The sequence below is a fragment of the Nanorana parkeri genome, unplaced genomic scaffold, assembly GCF_000935625.1.
Source record: "Nanorana parkeri isolate BGI_ZX_2015 unplaced genomic scaffold, ASM93562v1 scaffold1234, whole genome shotgun sequence".
Taxonomy (NCBI): Eukaryota; Metazoa; Chordata; class Amphibia; order Anura; family Dicroglossidae; genus Nanorana; species Nanorana parkeri.
In genome coordinates, this window is record NW_017307502.1 from 322665 (window position 1) to 344014 (window position 21350).

At 41.9% G+C, this 21350-nt stretch overlaps 1 protein-coding gene across 1 annotated transcript in view; it reads right to left on the reverse strand.

Moving 5' to 3' along the window:
- Positions 1–296: 296 nt before the first annotated feature.
- RASSF2 (Ras association domain family member 2) overlaps positions 297–21350 on the reverse strand; it is a 41589-nt gene continuing 20535 nt past the window's right edge. The window contains exons 6-11 of the mRNA XM_018568723.1: positions 11806–11969; positions 11615–11716; positions 7969–8020; positions 5193–5314; positions 3273–3370; positions 297–1590 (exon numbers count right to left, since the gene is read on the reverse strand). Of these exons, the coding sequence (XP_018424225.1) occupies positions 1521–1590; positions 3273–3370; positions 5193–5314; positions 7969–8020; positions 11615–11716; positions 11806–11969 (608 nt within the window). The 3' untranslated portion in view covers positions 297–1520. The remainder of the gene's footprint in view (positions 1591–3272; positions 3371–5192; positions 5315–7968; positions 8021–11614; positions 11717–11805; positions 11970–21350) is intronic.

Sequence of the window (21350 nt, forward strand, 5' to 3'; positions counted from 1 at the left end):
ATAGGTGTTGCAGTGTGCTGCATTAAACAAAGGTGCAGGTCTCATTTTTGGTTTGTTGCCTGTGCGTTGGCAGCCTGTTCTAAAAAGGGACTGCTTTGACAGAACAGATGTTGACCAGAACTTTCTAGCTATCCTATTCCAAGCATTCCTTACAATATTCTGGCAGTTCATTGATATAATAAATAGACATAAGCATTGAAAAGTTTCTTCAATAACCTGGAAAAAAAAATGTATGACCCATTCAGGATTACCCTAAAGGGAAAGGTCTTTCTACTGCATGTAGACTGGTGCTCAGGTTAGACCAAGAGAGGATTAAAAAATCATGATGGGTCCCATGCTGTGGTGGCCATCCCAACAATGGGTAGACCTCTTACTGCCTATTGTTCAATAAGCAAATTTGCCAGTCTAGGACTATCCTGGTTCTGAAGGTATCAGTCTTGTCCCCAGTTCCTTCAGGTCTTCTGTGAGGATCATCACTGCTTTACACATTTGCTCATTTGGACTTATTTATATAAACCAGTGCAAAAGAGCAATAGCAACCCTCGGGTTCTATCATATTCAGTAGGCTCCAAAAGCAAAGCTGACATCCTTTGGGCTAGTTTTTTTATAAATGCACCCCGGAGTCCTTTCTCGCATCATTCATAATGCTACTTTAGTGAGTTTTGTCATTATGACAAAAGAAGTTACATTGTTTTAGTTAAACATTGTGCTTTTGATTTGGAAGCATTATCCTTTCCTGCATATTTCTCATACCTAGACCTAAAGAGGAGTTCACGTTAAAAATCCCACTTGGCTCTTAATCTGCAAGTTTGCAAACTGTGGTGCTATGAAGTAAATCTCAGTCTATCACAACTAGAACACTCATCACTAGGTTTTACAATCTATAATCTGTGGATGGAGATGAGTGAACCTTTAAAATACATTCCACCCACAGTGCACAATTGTGCAAACAGCAATCCAGAATGGGCTGAGGTTTCACGTTCCTGTATCATTATAATGAGACATTGCTTCTTTCTGCTCATAAACATGACAGCAGGACTATATATACATTCAAATGGTTTTTACAAACCTTTCAGTAATTTGGTCACTTGCTCGCTCAGCACAGCAAGATGTGGCCCAATTCACATCACTGATAACCTGATTAAACTCCAACATCCCGTAACCATTTTTTCATTTCAAGTAAGCAGAGAACAAACACTTTAAGTGTCTTTGATACTGTGGACCATAGTGGTTCAAATTCATGAGAACACCATGTAATACCAACTTCACCAAGGTCACATTATAACAAAATGAAGGCTTTGAGTTCATTTCTTTTTCCATAGCTTGGAAATAATTGCAGTGCTACTTGATTCAATGAGTAATTGGAAGCATTACAATACAGTGCAGTCCCTCCAATAATGGAGAGAGTTAAGCGGAATGTGCTTTCTTTTTGAATGAAGGCTTCATGGCTGATTCCTAGAACCAGGCTGGGAAAGGTGATGCTGCACGCGTTTCTGGGCTCATTCGCAGGGTCTGGGGGTCTACATGGTGGCAGGGTGGTTAGCCATGCCATGCAAGCGCTGCTCAATAAACAGTCGGAGTGATGTGTACCTATAATAGAAAAACAATTCTGTTATTTAATATTGGAGTAGGCAGGACATCTGTGAGTTACAGCTGAGGATCCATTGCGGTACTGGAGACTCCTATTTCCTAGAAGCAGTTCTAGTTTGGGCAAGTACATCACTCTGTCCTGGAACTAGTGCCACCTCTGGAGCTGGTAGTCTTCAGTGCTAGATGTGAGCATCAGCTGAGAAACATTATTCAGTTCCCAAGAGGTTACCTTTAACATTGCTGCACATGTATATAAATTGGTATACATACTTTGTAGCTGGAGGAGTGTCACAGACATGCACATGCTATGAACCATAGTGGCCGTTGTACTTCAATGGCTACTATAAGAAAGCTGGATTGAAATGATAATCATTTTCAAACGTGAGGAAAAGTGTGTTTACTCTACTCTAGCATGGCTACTTCAATGGCTACTATTACTCTACTTCAACGGCTACTATAAGAAAGCTGGATTGAACTGATAATCATTTTCAAACGTGAAGAAAAGTGTGTTTACTCTACTCTAGCATCTTAAATACCTATGTAACACCAAAGTTAACCACTTGAGCTTGTATATGCCCATTCATTACTAGGCATTTTTCCATTTTCAGTGCCGTGATAGTTTGACTGTGAATTGCTCGGTTGTGCAATAATGTACCAAATTAGCTTTCTTTCGCTGGTATTTTTTTAATCACCGTTTTGTTTTTACTGTATAAACAAAAAAATCCAAAAATGTATTAAACATATCAGGTATTTACACCCCCTTCCTGTACAGGCCAATTTTTCAGTATTCAGCACTGCGGGACATTTATTCCGTCATGCAACGCTGTACTGAAATGAATTTTATATCATTTTTGGGGACAGATAGACACCCACTCGCATTTACAAGGCTCCCGTCTGGCAGTTTTACTACGGTCGTTCCCACAAGTTTTTGAAAATGAAGAAACATGCTGATATTGAGTTGATTTAAACTTGGAGTTAGGTACTGGTGCACTAGGTTCAGCACATCATTAATGTACAGGTCATACACAGTGGGAGGCATTATTTTACAGCATGGAGACAGGATGAAGATGAGAGGAACAGCTCACAGTCAGAGGAAAGGAGAATTAAAAGGGTTAAAAAAAAAAACACAAATGTAATATACTAAACTCGCCCACCTTTAATATACTGCTGCATACCCTTCTTTCTTATAATACTTAATTTATAAAATCCCTCTACCTTATCTTGCTCTGTTGTGAGAAGAAGGTGAGTTGCTCTGAAATGTAATACTTTGCAGTGTTTACTTTTGTGATCGCTGTGATTGGTCATCATAGCGATCAGAGGGCACAGAACCACTCTGATTGTGCATTTTGTCTGTGACATATAGTACTATGGGAAGATTGTTGCGGATATTAATAGTATAGTGACCTGGTCTCTTAAAAGGGCTTCCTAACCCAGCAGCATCTGGGCCTTAAAGAGCCTCCACGCTTCCCGTTATATCAAAGAACTGTTACATGTGTTCCTTTGACCTGCTTACAGGTTTACTATAAGTTGCAGATTTGGCTTTGGGTAGTTATCTCTTGTAAAAGGTGCATTTCTCTCAGCAATCAGCTCACTTGCTCCTTTTCTCGCTGTTTTTTGTCTTTTTTCTTTGGTGTACTTTGTATTCATGCACACTAAGTAGCTTCATATTAGCACTACTATACCTCCTCGTCAGCTTTATTATTTCCCGGTCTTCTTCCTCCTTGAGCTTCATAATAAAGCTCCTTAGTACAGGCATCTCAAACTTAATGTACTGTGCCACCTGAGAAAAAACAAACACACATATAAATGACGGAAACATTTAATCTTAAACAGCAAATACTGACATGCAATATAAGGTGGGCTGTTACTTGCAGTGCCCTTTCCAGTTTTTGTTCCACAAATGTGCAAGAATGTGGAGTATACTTGCACCTTATGGTGTGAGCTCACCCCACCAGTGCAGGTTTAAAAAGGTAAAGCGGTCTACATTAACCACTTAGGGGTGATTACATTAGCCACTGTCATCATTCTTCCTCCCTTCTTTGAAAATTATATAGGAGAGTAATCTGCCTCAAAAGGTGGTACATTGTTTTCAGTGAACAAACTAGCTGGTATACTTGTGTTATGACATAAAACAATAGAGCACAATTATTTTGTGGCACTCCAAAGCAAGCACGGTCTGTATATATAATACATGAAATATATATTTGTATGCATATCTAAACCAGTCAGTGGATGTAGGAACATGCAGCAGGAACCCTCATAACACATAGCAAGCTACTATTAGATCCGTTTTTTAGAAGATGGCACAATGACACCCCCTCTACTTTAGAAGGACTAGTGCAGATACAATTGTTGGTTGTGTTTCTAGCAACTACTCTAATCCCATCTATTATAGACTGCCTGTCCAAAAAGAAGAGTCACACACTCTAATATTTAATTGAACCGCCTTTAGCTTTGATTACGGCATGCTTTCGCCGTTTCCACAAGCTTATGCAATGTCACAACATTTATTTCCATCCAGAGTTGCACCAAGATCTTGTAGTGATGATGGGAGAGTCAGGCCACTGTGTAAAGTCTTCCCCAGCACATCCCAAAGATTCTCAATGGACTCTGGACTCTGTGGTGGCCAATCCATGTGTGAAAATTATGTCTCATGCTCCCTGAACCACTCTTTCACAATCTGAGCCCGATGAATCCTGACATTGTCATCTTGGAATATATCCAATGTGCCATCAGGGAGGAAAAAATTAATTGATGAAAAAAACCTGATCATTCAGTATATTCAGCCACTGGCCCTCCCCTTCCTCCTCTCTCGCCCATTCACAGAACTTGTAGTATTTTTCCAGAATGCAAAGCAGCTGACCTCATTTTTTTGGGAAATAACGTTGCTGAACCCATTTACCTATTATCCAATGGAAGGCTTTTACCTTTTTTACTTAGCTAAATCCAGGATGTGAGTGTTTCTTTAGATAGGCAGTGTATTTTAATACAGACTAAAATGAAAGGCTTCAGACTGGTTGCTATAGGCCGGGTTCACATATTGGCACTGTAGTGTGCTGAAAAAAGATGTGCAGGTGCGTTCATAGGTCTGTTGTAATGTGTTGGCAGCCTATTCAAAATGAATGGGATGCCTTTTTGTTAATATTATTATTATTATTCAGGATTTATAAAGCACCAACAGTTTGTTCTGCTCTTTACTATACAAAGTGAGACAATACAGTTACAATACAATTCAAGACAAGAGGGTCAGGAGGGTCCTGCTCATGAGAGCGTACAATCTAAAAGGAAGGCAAGTGATACAAAAGCCAATATCTATGAGGAATAAGTTGAAAGAGGGAGTAGAAATATCGTTTTTAGGAAGAAGCGGGAGAGGCTTCTCTAAAGTGATACATGGGAGGAGCGAAGAGGACAGTTTGGGTGATATGAAGTTAGCCTACAACAATGTTTAAATGTAACATACTGAACATTAAAGCGCATGCAGTTATGAACCACAAATATGTGAACCCATCCACAGACAAGACCAGTATTGTTTTTTTAATGCTCTGGATTTAGTAAATTCTCCAGGTTATTATAAGAAGAGCCACATCAGAGAAGAATCTTACATCATAGGTGATCTCCTCCACTTGATCCTTCTCCATGAGGAAAACCTTACACACTAGTTCACAGGGACCATGCAGAATTCGAGCAACAAGAGGATAGTCTGTGTCCTTCAGCTTGGCCTTCTCTGTAGGGAAAGTGAGATTAAAGATAGATCATCTTATATTGTACAAAGAATGCATGCTGATACTCTGGGCCCCAGATCCCAGATGAAGAGTACACTGACCTCCCTAATAAACGACATATTGAGGGGAATTTATCAAAACTGGAGCAGACAAAATCTGGAGCAGTTGCCTATGACAGCCAATCAGCCTCTCTCTTCAGTTTGTTCAGTTAAGATTTGAAAATGAAAGAGAAAGGCTGATTGGTTGCCATGCACAGCTGCTCCAGATTTTGTTTGCTCCGGTTTTGATCAATTCCCTTCATTGTGATGTCAATTGTGTGCAATAACATCTGGATGTATTCTTAAATGTACAGAATATTACTGCATAGAGTTCTTATAGGTATGTTAGGCATCAGAGATTGTTGATCCAGGAAATATCCGATTGCCTTATGGGATCAGGAAGGAATTTTTTCCCCTGTTGGAGCAAAGCTTTATAGGGTTTTTTTTTGCCTTCCTCTGGATCAACATTGGGTAATTTGCGACTGTTTTCGGCGAGTTGGTAGGCGTTGTTCATTGTGATTGACGCTAGATTACATTGCTGGATGACGTGATTGGCCATGGATTGCATCATTGGAGGATTTTTTTTGTTGGGTGGGGGGGTTAATAAAGGACTTGTCAAAAACGGTCTTTTGTTTTTGTTTAATTGAAGGATTTTTAAGGTGTGGTCTGTTTACTTTTTACTTAATTCTTTGGTGAATGAATATGGATAACAACTACCCTTACTCATTCACAAGGGGGGCAGGATCTGAGCAGGGTTTTTTATTTTATTTTTGTGCGTTGGGGGTAAAAGTAAGTAGAGTAAAACATTTTTATTTTTTTGTGGATAGAGTAAGGGTTGATTTAAACCCCGTCAGCTTTTTTTTGTTTTGCCATTGCTTCCCTATTGGGGAGATTTCTTTTCACTTCCTATCGGATAGCCAGAAAAAGAAGCGAGTGGAAATCCTTCCAAAAAGAGGACAATCCCCAGTGGTCATCAGGGTCACCAGAACCAGTGTCCCTAGAAGATTTCCTGCCTTTTCCTGTTCTGGTGACAACCCAAAATGTGGGCTTTTGTTTCACTTTTTGTGATAACAGTCACCAGGACAAATAGAGAGGGTGAATCTGCCTAATGGGGACACAGACAGCAATAAAAACCTGACAGGTGTTCTATTCCCTCTCCACTCCATCCAAAGCTTTAAAAAAGTGTTGGCTTCAGTTTCACATTAAGCACACGTCAAAGAATCTAAGAGGTACCGGAAAGCATATTACATTTGGCTTATTTTTGATACCCATATTCCTGAGATTTTTAAGTCAAACTAAACTCAATCACGTAAATCTCATATAAGCTTTAGCATGGTAATGCCATTATAAAAGTTACTTTAAGTCTATTCAAATCTGCAGATTTCATTCAAATATAAGCTGGTGTTCAGGCATCTTCTGTTATGGGATGACATCTGTCTCCCAAATGTTCTCCTGCGTGTCACCCGGTCACATGCTCCCTGCTGGAGACTACAAGTGTTGTGCCAACACATACTGCACAATCATGACACACTGCCGTTATAATCAGGAAGTTAGTCCAGAGCAATGATGTGCAGACAACATTGGAGCGATATATGGCCAGGAAGAGGCTGAAGGCGATCAGCAGCAATGAGATGTAACAAAAGGATAAAAAAGGTTAAAAAACAGTAGTGATAAAAATGGCAATTGTGTATGATACCCAATGTTCAGTAAACTAAATATCACCCAGGTAGGATTTGGATCTACATTAATTTGGCAAACCAATGAGGGATCTGAATGTGCCAAACCGAGGCCCAAATGACCTCCATTCACCTGACATACACATCCCTCTTCGGTTTGCCAGCAGTGTATCTTATGAAAATCTGTTATTGTAAAGTTGTTAGTGAAATGTGTTATCTTTTTTTTTTTCTAATGTACATGGACAGACTCTTGAACCATTATCATCAACAAGAAATTGTATACATTTTTACTGCTGGGGAGCGATAGATGTAACTGTGTGAAGTCCATAGAACACAATCAGAGTTCCCAATCATCAGTAGAAGAGCATATAGAAACAGTGGCTGCTACTAAATTTAGAAATGATCCCTCCAGTGATGCCACATACTCCCCACAGACTTGATCTTCTGGCGCTATGGGGGTTAAGATCAGTGGCTGCAAGCCATCAGCGCCACTGGCTCTCCCCTTCCTACTCTCTCGCCCATTCACAAAACTTGTAGTATTTTTCCAGAATGCAAAGCATTTTGTGATTGGAGGAGGTGAATCCTATCATTCATCCACCCATCATCCATTCACTGAATGCTTTGCAATATAAGTTCTATGAAAGGGCTAGAGAGGAGGAATTGGAGGGCGGTCGGTGCCAATGGCTCACATTCACAGCTGCTGATCTTAGCTCCCGCAGTGTTGGAAGATCAGTCCTGTGGGGAGTATCCAGCGTCACTGGAGGAACAATTTCTACACTAAGCAGCCAACAGGACAAGGGACACATTTCATTAGAGAAATTCTATGCCCCTGGTGCTTTAAACCCCCCAACAAATTTAAGTAAATTCAGCTTAAAAAAAATAAAATAACATAAAACAAAAGAACAGAACCTTTGAAAGGCATCTAAGAATGTAATCTCTTACCTCCACTTGTGTGCACCATATACAGGGAAAACTCTAAAGCTGAATTCTCAATCTGAAATTAAATTGCCATAAAATTAAATAGTGTTTGCTAACAATATACTTATATAAGAATAAAACAAATGTTGTAACATTTTAAAACGGGGTTAAATTGCATCTACAGGCAAATTCAATAATCTTCTGATTAAATAATGAACTCTCGCTAGTTCTTTCCACAAATGTATCAAAGTTCTGATCCCTCATTTTCCTATTGCTCCTGTCCTGTATTTATTCTCTAAGACCTACTCTTGCTGAAGGGCGACACCACTGCAACATAGCAACAGAAGTTCATGCATTGTGTTGTCACCTTCTCTTCTAGCACATCTTCAAGGGACAACAAAGCAACTAAGGCAGGCTAGCGCTTCCTCCGATGTCTTTTCATTGTCAACATAGAGAAAGCTCCTGGTCATACCTACAGAGGTAGGGAGGGGAGGAAGTCGTCCTAGAAAATAATTGTAGTTCTTGGCACTTCAGGCTACCTCAGTGGAAGTGATGCAAGTGTCACAACTACCCACCATCTGTCTCAGTTTGGCGTTTTAAAAGAAAATACAGCAGTTCCCTGACCACTACTTTAAAGCTGGAGGATAGTCTAGGTCTTTTCTAAGCAATTTTATTTTGCTGCCTCTAAAAAGGATTGTGCATTTTGCTTAGTGTCCTTTTCCATTTGTATTTGTTCAACATCTTTCCATTCATATTGTACGGTACTCTCAGAACCCCTGCCAGGGCTTCCAGAATACCTACTCTCAGGATCCCTGCCAGGTTGTTCAGTGGAAGCTCAATGAAATCTCTAACAGGACTTCCATAACTCCTACTCACAAAAATCCCAGGACTGCTAGCCAAGCTCTGACCAAAAGGGTATTCAGGCTCCAACCTTTGAAGTGTCTATATCTGTGTTTTACTTCCAGCTATGCTTTGTGCAAAAGAGCTATTATACTTACCGTGCTTTTGCTGACCCAGATTGGCCTGAATACTCTCTCTTGCCTGCTGCCTGTCCACGACCATTGCCTGGATTAAATATTATCTTGCCTGCCACCTACCCATGGCCTCTGCATTGACCTGGCTACTCTTCTGCCTAATGTTTTTGTGTACAGTCTCCACTTCATAGCCATTTGGTTCCAGCTACCACTACCAGAGGCACTACTGAGGTTCATGACCTGGTGACAGTTCAAAGAAAACTGGAACCACTAGGGTTTCCAGCCCATTTCCACCATGACCAGCTCTGGTGAAGACCAGCTGTCACTGAGGGCTAGTTCACACCAGCCTAAAAGCGTTCCAGCCCGATTCGGGATGGAACGCACTGGATCGCATTCTGGCTGGCTCACTGTGTTTTGGGGCGGGAGGGGGCGGGAGGGGGCGCGGCGGTGCATTGAACTCAATGGCACTGCAGCCACGTCCTCCGGCCGCAGTGCCATTGGCCGCGAGGGACCGCGTGGCACATCAATGCCTGTGATCCGGTCCAGTGTGGTCAGAAAAAAATAGTGCTTGCAGAAGGTTGATCGCACTGCGGCCGGAGGGCGTGTCTGCAGTGCCATTGTGTTCAATGCACTGCCACGCACCCTCCAGTCCCAAAACAAAGTGAGCCAGCCGGAATGCAATCCATAATCGGGCCGGAAAGCACTGAGGCTGGTGTGAAATGGTGTGAGTGAGACTCCACGCTTCGGGTGAGCTCATGACAACTGCCAGGAGTCGCCATAAGAAGATATTACTTGCCATGATACAAAAATGCTGCAAGGAAAGTGTAGTGTCAGTCCATGGAAGAAGACATAACATTTTCCAGCTGAGCTCTGGCTTGTATTATATAGTTCTAAGAAAGCTACTCAATATAATGAAGGAATAGCCAGCCAGTGAGTCAGGAGCTACATATGGCATCATCTCAGAATATGATAACAGTCTGAACTCTAACTACATTTAAATAGATTTCTGAAGGATACAAAACCAATCAAACTTCCTTATTCAATAAAGAGTGCTATTTCTCAAAGGAAACCTTTGAGATGTAGAGAATCCAGGCTCCTGATCTGAATACTTTTTTCCAGGTCAGTGTAGGACAAAAAAGGTACAGAAACCACAGATTCAGCTCGACAGCCAGGAAATAACCTTTTCAGAATGAGAGGTCAGCAATGGCAACTTCATACTTTCTAAGTTCAGGTTTCCCATACCAACCAATCAGAATTCACTCTGATGAAGTTAGACCCGAGCAAAATGAATTCCGATTAGTTTCTATAGTTTATGCAATAAACATTTAGCATTCTTTAAGCCTTACTCAATAAAGAGCTTTCATTCTTAAAGACAACCTTTCAGGACAGAAACATGGTAGCTGCCATTGCGGACTTGTTTGTGAAGGTGCAGATCCAAGGCCTGTTATCTTAGCCTTCCTTCACTATCTGGACCAAGTACTTGCAAAATAGGTGCTGGGACACCTGTTACACATACACTTATTCTGGATTAGTGATTTACTAGGGGTCGGATTTGTAACATATTCGCCCAGTGTATAGCTGGACAGCAGACACTATGCCCATAGCTTGGCCTTGCAGCATCCTGTTGCCAGACAATGCCCTCTTTCTGTTCCTCTCTCCAGCCCTGATTGGTCCATTTTTCCAAAGGTGCTTGATTTAAACATCCCTTACCCGAGCTTGTTATAGGTTTTCACTTGCGTCTCACTAGCTGCCATATTCCTTGCATCTGATCTTCTATGTATCAACTCTTTGCCCGTTTCTGACCTTGACCTGACCTGATGTTTCTGCCTGGCACCTGTACTGATCCATTGGCATTTTCCACTGACTACATTCCTACTGTAACACCAGTATCAGCCATCCTCTGTAAACAATTGTACTCCTAGTACCACAAATACTCTGTTCTCCCTTGCTCAGCCCCCTGCGCGGTCTGGTCAGTGAACATAACATTGTGTATAAGTCCTGGGAGCAGCCTAGCAACTGCAGTAGACTTGCTTGCTTGCCTTTAAGGGAATGGGAGAGATTATAGATGAGGATACACTCAGTCAGCTATATTCCCTGACCATCTGTACAGAGGCAAGCATTACACTTTACACAAATGTTCTTGTTGCTCCTTATGTGACTCTCCATAACTGAGAGTGATGCAGCAGTAGCAGAACATAGTTACATAGTTACATAGTATTTGAGGTTGAATAAAGACATTAGTCCATCAAGTCCAACCTATTAGGATCTCGTTCTAGGAGTACCAGCTTTATGCTACAGTATTGCCTGCATTTGCTTCATTGGATTCAGCCTACAAAATGTCTTCCATTCAGCCACAACACTAAAAAAAAAAGTGCATATTGTATCACCCTGAGAAGCGAGAGGTTACCATGAGAACATTTGAAGCCGCATTGAATTGCTCTCAAAAGGGAGCCAGAGACCGCAATAATATTGTTTGGTCAATATTTCTCAGCACTTGTGTGGATTTTGTGGTCCTCAAAAAATCTATTTGCATCCAGTCCAACTATTACGTAAATGTTTAAGATTGCTTCTTGTGACAACTCCAGTTGCTGCATTCTATCTAGGTCACGAAATTGCCAGGAAATCATGTCCAAAACCCTCTTGGGTGGAATAATAATTACTCTTGCCGTGTAAGAATGACAGATGGCAGCTCTCACCTTGAATTTGTTGAGCAGCAGTTTCAGGACCTGTGGGGTGGACATGGTGCTGTTTATCCTCACATTGGTGACGGAGCCATACGCTGGTGTGAATACAGACGTCTACAGGGTAAAATATACTAAAATTAATAACTATGATCGTAGACATGTTCAATATAAATGTAATGGATCATAAAGTGATCGCACAATACCTTGTGGTTGTAAAAGTGCCCATTAATAGAGAATCGGTGCCGTTTGATCCTCCTCTGCTCCCCTGGGGTTCGCAAGTTCCCCCTTCTTCGTACCCCAACATCACTGCGTGTGCGCATGAGCTGTGGGGTATCCTCCTGGGAGGGGTTTTCCACTTCTTCACTATCTGAAAAACAAGCACATATGGACTCCTTTAGTAAGTTAATATGGAGCATTTATGATTGGCCAAGATCAATAACCATCAACAACTACTTACTACTGAAATTATCTCTCAGCTGGTGTATCTACACTGTACAGTGCATTCTCAGACGTATGATGGCTTGATGATGGCTACTGCACTGTGCACATCCAAACAGATCTTAATTATAACAAACTGAATAAGCACAGAAGAGTTGCTCATCAGCGGGAACATCTGGTTTCATACCGAGACTTCACCATTTTCAGTAGACTTTAGAAAATTAGATCACCCATCACTTTGTTAAAGTCAAATTCCATGCAAGCATGAAGCAGCTCAATATACAGATGAGATACATGTGTTTTTCCCCAAAGTATCTGTAATTCTTTTCATTACGACGACCTTGTTAGACAGAACATCCAAGTCTTAAGCTGGCCATACATGCTTTGAATTTCAGCCAGTCCCTGCTCAATTGGCCATAGTTCGAGCAGTGGGTGGACCTTTCAACAATCAACCACATCAACCCCACCATGATCAACAAAAGTAGATTTTTCCATTTACTTTTGTCGAAGAAGCCTTTCTGAAAGCTCTCAGTCAAACAGGACATGCATCCAGACATATGCAGGTTCTGTTTTTGGTATGCAGCAGCCACGGCAGTAGCCTACCTCCCTTCTAATCTAAAACAGAAAAAAAAGTTTAGGCTTCAGACTTACTTTTAGGAAGTGGCTGGGCAGTCATGTTAACTGTAATTAACCTCGTCTGTTCTATGCTGAATTATCTCCATAGTCGGTTACAAACTGGATGATTAACAATCTCAAAGTTTGGTTGATACATGGTATGGGAATCCAATTTGTCCCTTGCATGTTATTCTGAACAGTACAAGCTGCCTATGGAGCCCTATGTATAATCCTAAATCACAATTTATGTGCACAGCACTAATGCTTATTAAAGTGAACCAGAATTCTATACCTCCATGTAATGTGGATAAACTCATAAACATGAATAAAAATAATCTCATATTAAAATTTAATCTAAAGATTTAAACAATCAATTTTTCAGTGTCCAATTTCAGTACAACATTTAAATACATGCAACAACGGGCAAACAATCAATCGATTCCTCAGATTGAACTGGAACTAGAAATCCACTTGCTTGCTTCCTGCAGTTTGACGTGTCCAATCCTTCCCAATCAGTATCTGAACACAGATGAATTGAGGACTGAAATTGGACACTGAAAAATTGATTGTTTAAATCTTTATATGAAATTTATATAGGAGAATATTTTTATTAATGTTTGTGAATTTATCCACATTACAGGAGGTATAGAATTCCGGTTCACTTTAATGAGCATTAGCGCGGTGCACATAACTTGTGATTTATCTTATTTTACCAGCACAGCAGCTTGCACTGTTCAAGTGAGATCTTTTGGTTCACGTAAGGAGAATATTAGCGCAGTACATCATTATATATTTATCTATGTATAATCCTGATCTAAAGAAACAACTAGAAAGGAAAAAAATATATATTGTATCATAATTTTTTTTTAGGTATGATGTGTGAAAGGGAATACACAAACATATAGTGGGGTTGCTAAAATTTGGCTGCAAAAGGTGGAAATCCACTTTAATTCACATCTCCTTTCTGGTTTATCTCATGATGTTGTAATAAGAAGCGGAGACCAGAAGAGTGTGCTGCTGCCTAGGCATCTACGTCCATGGATCTGTGATCCCATTCAGAGTAAAGCTTTGCCATATGCCCAGGACCCAGCTGACAATGCAGAGCCTGTGGAAGAATAAATGCCTGAATTATTAAGGTGCCCAGGCTCCGACCAGCTGATACCATAAATAATTAATGGGGACAGCCTAGCAGATCTGTGTGACCTTCCAATGAACGCATAATCCCTCCAGTGCTCCTGCCAAGTGGCCCTTAACACTCTCACATAACATATAAAACATGGCCCCTAAACACTGAAGCAAGAATGAGCATACATACTAAATGGCTCTGAAGCCACATTTTAAAATATATGTTGTGTGTAGTTGGCTATGAACAATGAAAAGGCACATTGGAGTGCATATATGCACTGGCATCCCCACCCTCACTTGGCAGGTACATCAGTTACCATCTGCACCACACAGAATTCACAGTATGATGTCCTCATCTTTCCCTAGATGCATGTCAGGAATAAAGGGGGAACATGTACACTGATCACAAGGCATATGTCTAATTTTAAATATATTTTAGAAGTCTAGGTCTCCTATCGTTACCCTTGGCTGCCATAAAGCAGCAAAGCAGCTACGGAGCTGAATTAACCATCATGGGACACATTTTTAATCTCTTCTGTAAGCAGTTACTCTTAGTAGTGAAAATCCAACTTTCTCTGTTCAAAAGGATCCTTTATGATACATTTATAGAATATTTTTCCAAGAGGAACATAGTAGATAACAACTGTACCATCAGCACTTACTGGCAGAAGTCACTGCTATGTCTGCTGACTTTGCTTCTAAATAGTTAGGGCAAAAGTGACCAGCTACTATACCGTTCACAGCACTAGTGACTCCTACGGGAGACACACACTGCACAAATGTAAGAAATGCATAGCCACAATCAGGGGCGTAACTAAAAATCACAGGGCCCCACAGCATAATCTTGTATGGTGCCCTGTGATTTCTAGTTACGCCCACCTGATAACCCAAACAGCCCACCTAAGGCCCCGTTCAGTGGCGTAACTAGTGACCTCAGGGCCCCATGCAAGAAATGGTAGTTCCACCACTGGCCCCGTTCACATTGAGCGATTTATCGCACGGTAATTCCCGCTATATCGCGGCTATTTACCGCGCTCCAATGCTTGGCAATTGGGCAACGGGTCCTGCTGTCGCGGGTAGTGTGTCGCTGCAGCAGGACCCTTTTTGGAGCGGATTTTGCCGCGATTCAAGCTTGCTCAATGCAAGCATTTGTGCGATATTGCGCAAAATGCAAATCGCGCGACAAACGCGCGATTTGCGAACCGCTCAATGTGATCGGGGCCTAAGGGTGACCCTGCAGAGCCCACCATAGACTCTCTATGGTAGGCTCTGCAGGGTCTCAGGCGGGTGGTCAAGCCCTCTTACCTGTCAGCCCTGATCCTCTGTCCGCCTCCTTCTCCTCCACGATCGACTCCTCCGTTACTGGGCCCCGCCTCCTCGATCGCCGGGTCACGCCCCCTCGATCACCGGGCCCCACCCCCTCAATCGCCGGGCCCCGACCCCTCGATCACTGCCGATGACGGGCCCAGCCACCTCCTGCGAAGCTGCTGTTTGTCACCAACTCAGCAGCGGCTGTGAGAAGGAATGGAGCGTTCCTCCTCACAGCCGCCAGTGACAGCCAGCAGCCTGGCTGTCCGAGCAAGATGCCATAGTGACCCAGGCGGCCCGCATGGCATCAGGGAGATGTCCAGGCCGGGCCCCGCCGTGCCTCGGGCCCCATAGCGGCCGCCTGGGTCGCTATGGTGATTGTTACGCCACTGGCCACAATGCAGATCTTGATGGCCAGAAATGTGCACAAAGTTTATGAATATACCCAGAATCCATAATGTTCAAAAGTAAAGCGCAGCTAAACCCAAAAGTGGAAATGTTATATATTGCAGCTTAGATGTATTATGCTGCATTAGATTTCTTTTTTTAAGTTTTGTTTTCCTTTATTTTCATCTGGTGATCTGGGCAGTAAGTCTGTAATTGTTCAACTCCCTTTAACAAGTCGAGCTGTCCAGCAAAAGTGGCAGATGGAGGGTTAATACAAACCATTTAACAACGACAGGGGTGCTTACAATGGTCAGCTTTTATTTATGTAAAAAAAAAACGCTTTAACGTGTTAGTCAAATCCATATAATTTTTCTAGTCCATCTAACACTACCCTCCCCACAGGGTGACAATTCTGCTGTTCAAATGTGGCTCCATTGCTCCTCCATTGAGTGGAGTGACACTATGAGCTACTAGTGTGTTACTGGGCCGGATTACTAGGTGGAAAAAAAAAAGAAGTATAGTAGTAATTGTTACATGTAAAAACAAATTTCATCTAGGTATTCCTCATTACCCAGACTACAAAACAAACCAGGTGAGATGCATAGGGTAAGCATTAACCCCCCTTCCCCGTCCTATTGTGTAACCTTTTTTTGTGACTAGACGATGACGGGTTGGATAAGATGATGGCTGCCTATGTTCCCTCTGAGGAGATTTCTTTTCTTGTTCTGTTCTGATGAAAACTTTGGAAGAATGCCTTTGCCAGCTTGCGCAATGGCTTGACACATCTCCACATAATTTAGGGCATGAGTGAACCACTCAAGGTAATTTTGCCAGCAGAGAGGTAGGAGCAGATTGAGTAGCTCCTGAGCAGGCAAGTTCAAGACAGCTGGCCATGCATGCTCATGGTGTGGGTGGCAGGAACACTGAGAGATGTGGAGGTCATTTGCCATGACTGGGTCGGCATTATAATTAATAGAGGACATTTGCCATCAGGCAACATAAAATTGTCACCAATTTGTACAACATAATGTATACAAAACATACCATCAGTGACCAAAGCTTTTATTATCATCTAGTGGAGTTCAAACCATCGAGGTGTTTGCTTGGGGACAGGAATTAGACCAACACTACCAAGATTGAACTCCTGGAGATAAGTTATTGTTTTTGGTATTGTATTTAAAGTACAACAAAAAAAATATGTTTTTTTCTTCTGGTGGAATTGGAACCTCCTGAATGCTCTCATACATGGCTGGAAGAACCCTTACATGAATATGGCCATCTTTGGAGAGCTTTCTCATCACTTCCTTTCCTGGTGATGAAAGCAAATGAAGTAAAATCTCATCATCAGAACGCAGACGGAAGTAAAAAACCTGATATAGGTTATCACCGTACCCTACTCTATTCAGAAACAAAAAAAAGATCTGGCTTGAGTTACACTAAGAGGTCGATTTATAAAGCAATTAGATGTGACTTTCCCAAACATTCTCGTGAACATGTTTTAAAGGAGTGTAACTGATTCTCCACCAGTGAATGCTTGTAAAAGTCACGCTCTGCTTAGCATCACCAGTTTAAAGAAATCAGGGGGTAGTGTTCTGTGTTAATCAGCTTATAAGTCCGAACAATTCCATCACTTCACAAGAGACCATCAGCCAAGATAAGAGTAGATAATTAGTTCCAACCTGTCCCACAGTGAAGTCTCGTTACTCACAATAGGGTCATATTACGAAACTGTAGGCTCAATTTGCTAAGCAATAACGATCGTGTTTTGGCTTACTTATTTTCAGTAATGAGAGCCAATGAGAACTGAAATCAACAGTTACAAGGCTGAGAAATAATAAGTGAATATGACACATACTGTATGTTATAAATTAGTGAATAGAGACTTTTTACCTAGAACTGCAAGCTAACTTAAAGTGACATTAAAGGCTAAAGTCCCCCCCCCCCCCCCCTCCACAATGCTAATGTAAGGACTTACCTTAAATGATGCCTCTTAATCCGATCATCTTCTTCTTTACTGTAATTTTTAGGAGTCCCTCCAGCACTGGTGCGGGTCTCCGATCCAGCGCTGACTCCTCTGTCTTAACTGGCACTTCCTGTCCCATGGAGTCTGTGCAGGTGCACACTGCTGCATTTACTTTTTACCTTGTGTCTGTCTTCGACTCCCGGCCGAAGATCTGAACTGCGCATGCGCCTAACCCAAGATCCTTTCTGCCGCCCGAGAATTATCAGATGTTTGTATGGGAGTGCGCGTTGGAGACTCAGATAAGTTTTAACCCTTTGAAAAAGTTTTTTTTAATTGTTTTGCATATACAGTGGTACCTCGGTTCACAAACGCCTCTGTTCACGAAAATTCGTTTCGCGACCAGGAAGTTCGCCAAAATTTTGCCTCCGTTCGCAAACTCTGCCTTGGGTTACGAACGCGACTATCTTCCCCGCTCTGACACATGGTTGTGGTTTCCTGTACTTGAGATTGCGGTCGCAGACAGGGCTGTGGACACTTAGTGTGAAGCTTTGTTGTGTGCTTTGTAGCACAGTACTGTACAGTATTACTGTATTCAATCCAGCATGGCTCCCAAGAAAGTGCAGAGCAAGCGTGGTGGGAAAAAGAACGTGCAGAGCATTAATGAAGGTGACAAGAATGTGCAGAGCGTTAATGAAGGTGACAAGAATGTGCAGAGCGTTAATTAAGGTGACAAGAATGTGCAGAGCATTAATGAAGGTGACAAGAATGTGCAGAGCGTTATTGAAGGTGACAAAAGAATGTGCAGAGCATTAATGAAGGTGACAAGAATGTGCAGAGCATTAATGAAAGTGACAAGAATGTGCAGAGCATTATTGAAGGTGACAAAAGAATGTGCAGAGCATTATTGAAGGTGACAAGAATGTGCAGAGCAAGAATGGTGGTAAAAAGAAACGTGTGGTTAAATTGTTTGTTTGTTTTTTATATGGTTCAGTACATTGAACCCTATGGGAAAATGTGATTCGGTTCACAACCAATTCGGTTCGCGGACAGAATCGTGGAACCAATTAAGTTTGTGAACCGAGGTACCACTGTATCTACTTCTTGCTAGCAGTCGATATATGCAAAAACTGCCGAGGGTTTAATAACCCTTTAAGCCGGCAATATGCAGGTAGACTTTTGTATGAACATTCATGCAAAAAATCTCATCATAACATTCGCTAATACCATCAAAGACTTGACAAACATTTTTAACATTCAAATATAGAAATGAATGAAGTTTCCCAACCGAAAACCACATTCACTGTTAGAATTTTGTTTGAGAAACATTTTCCATCCTGCTCCTTTGATTTTTTGTGACTACAGTTGAAAATGGTCAATTTGGTCCCATTTAGCTATCAGAAAATCAAACAAACATTCCGAAAACATATTTTTTCAAACAAAATTCTACTGGTGTATGGCCAGGATTAGGCATTGGTTTATCAGAGGGGCAGCTTTCTGAACTAACAATCGGGAAAACAAGGCAGATATCGTGATTTACTTTCAAAAACCAGCCACCGCATAACTTGGTATCCTTCAAGTTCTGGAGTTACTCCTAAAAAAAGGTGCAATCGCTTCTCGGGCTTTTAGCTAAGATCAAGTGTAGTATCTGTTCTTATCAGTTCTAGAGGGGATGTCCTTGGGACGGACAGTTGCTTAGTACCTTCAGGAGTAAAAGGTAGGTGCTTGAGGCGACTCCTTGTTAGCAGCAGGGGGAGTTTCCTCGGCACTATTGCCTACTGACTGAACGGATGCGAAGCTTGGTCGAGGCTCGAGGGTTCGGGGGCGGCAGAAGCCCGTGGTGTTGTGCCCCCTGGGGGTGGTGTCCCAGGGGTGCGCAGAAAGTCACATGGGTATGGGACCCCACATGACTCACTGTGCACTTGGTCACACACCACATTGCAATTTTCTGCACTTCGCCTCCAAGACAGGCCTTATGGCTAGTCTGGGGCAATATTTTTGCACTCCGGCCCCTAAGGCCTGTCAGAATGGTGCCCTGGCACTTTAGATTTATTTAAGCACTCTATGCACGATTGGCACTTTTTTATTTTAAATTTTGACCCACAGATGCTGAAGGTGCAGGTTTCTTCGGGGCCTATTCCTGATGCTGGGAGGAGATTCTGTGCCTCCTATGGGGTTCTCTGTCTCCTACCACCCAGAAGAAGGGTTTCTCTTCGGGAGATCCCTCCTGCCTAGTACTGTGAGGGACCTTTAAAAAATCTGTTAAATAAAGAAAAAAAAGTGCAGACTCGGGTATGTCATCCTGACCTTCACAGGTTCAAAAACAAAAATGTAACGCAGCTTACCACTCCTAAGATGAGGTGGCTGCATTATTTTTATTTTTTTCAGGCATTTTTTGCCTATTTTTCCCCTATTTTTCCCCACCTGCCCGCAACACACTTCCTGTCCTAGAGAGTGACAATGCTCACTTACTGCACTGTATCCAATGGCGTAGTAGTGGTGTCACCCTAGGCAGCTCTCCTGATTTGGACTACAAACACTTCTACCGCTCCTCATCATCCGAACATGGTGTTCTTTAGTTCACAGGGGATAGCTGGGAATGCTAGTACAAAGGACGGGTAAGCTGCAATATTTTACATTTTTGTTCTTAGGTTTTAGATATTCGATCTGGTTGGAAAGCAGAAGAAGTGCCAACAATGTAGGAAAGGTCAAGGGAGTAAAGCACACACAGAGCTTGTATTCATGCAATTCTGTACAGCACTGACGTTTAGTGTTGGGTGGGGTTCTTAAATTACAAGCAAAGCATTAAAATTAGCTTTTTATTACAGAATTAAGAATATAGAGAATAGTGCAACACAGTTTGTCAACATCTCAGCACAAAGATCCGATGTACAACTCCTTACATTTGGGGATCTATATTTTCAGCAGCAAGAAGTGATCATCACCAATATGGAACGAGGTAAAAGTACAGTCATGTTTACATCCCCAGATACAGCATACAAGTGACCTATTGTTACCGTGTCTCTCATAGTTGCACATGTGATTATAGTAAATCACATGCTCTGTACTAATGTTATGCCTTATAATGTTGTCTTACATACAGTACATTCCATTAAAATTGAAAAACCAAGAGGCAATCTGGAAATCTCAGAACAGCAATCATGCCCCGTACTAAACAGTATATCAGCTGCCAGGAGTGGTGACTTCAAGATTTACCTGCAGCACCTCCTACCGGTGAATGTGGGACTGCGGCTGAACCATTCAGATAGAACAGGGTTCTCTATATACTGTATACAGAAATATAAAGAGCTATGGAAATGGGGCCCTGCTGTTATTGACATGAAGGCTGAATAAAAGGAGGGAAAGTGAGTTATAGAACTACAACGAAGAGTCAGATTCACATGGGGTGCTTCTGTGTTACTGGGACACCCACTTTAAGTGAACCTGTGGTTTGTTCATGCAGTAAAAAGCAAATGGTTTGCCTTAAAGCAACATACTATGTCTCTTCTGTGGTAAAGGCTTTTTACATATGCAGCTCAATATACATTCTTGGCACACCTTGGTGCACCAATGAATGAACTCCCTGTGTGCGTGCAGAAGTTACCAAATCAAGATAGCCGAAGACCTCAATCCGAGAAGAAGTTGGGGAGAAGATATTGGCACCAGCGAGGGAGCTCACAGACATTGCATTGTGGAGAGGAGGTGAGTATTGAAGGGTTTAGTTTTGCTTTAACCCCCAGCAGTACATACCTTGCCTTTTCTTCTGTCCCCAGCATTAAAAAGAGTCAATAAACCAGGGGTACAGAGGAATACAAGCTTGTGGTCCAAGCCTATTCAAATATGAAAGATCCAAAATGCATTCTTTCACAGAGAATGCAGACAATGAGTGGACTGGACAGTTATACTAACGTCTCT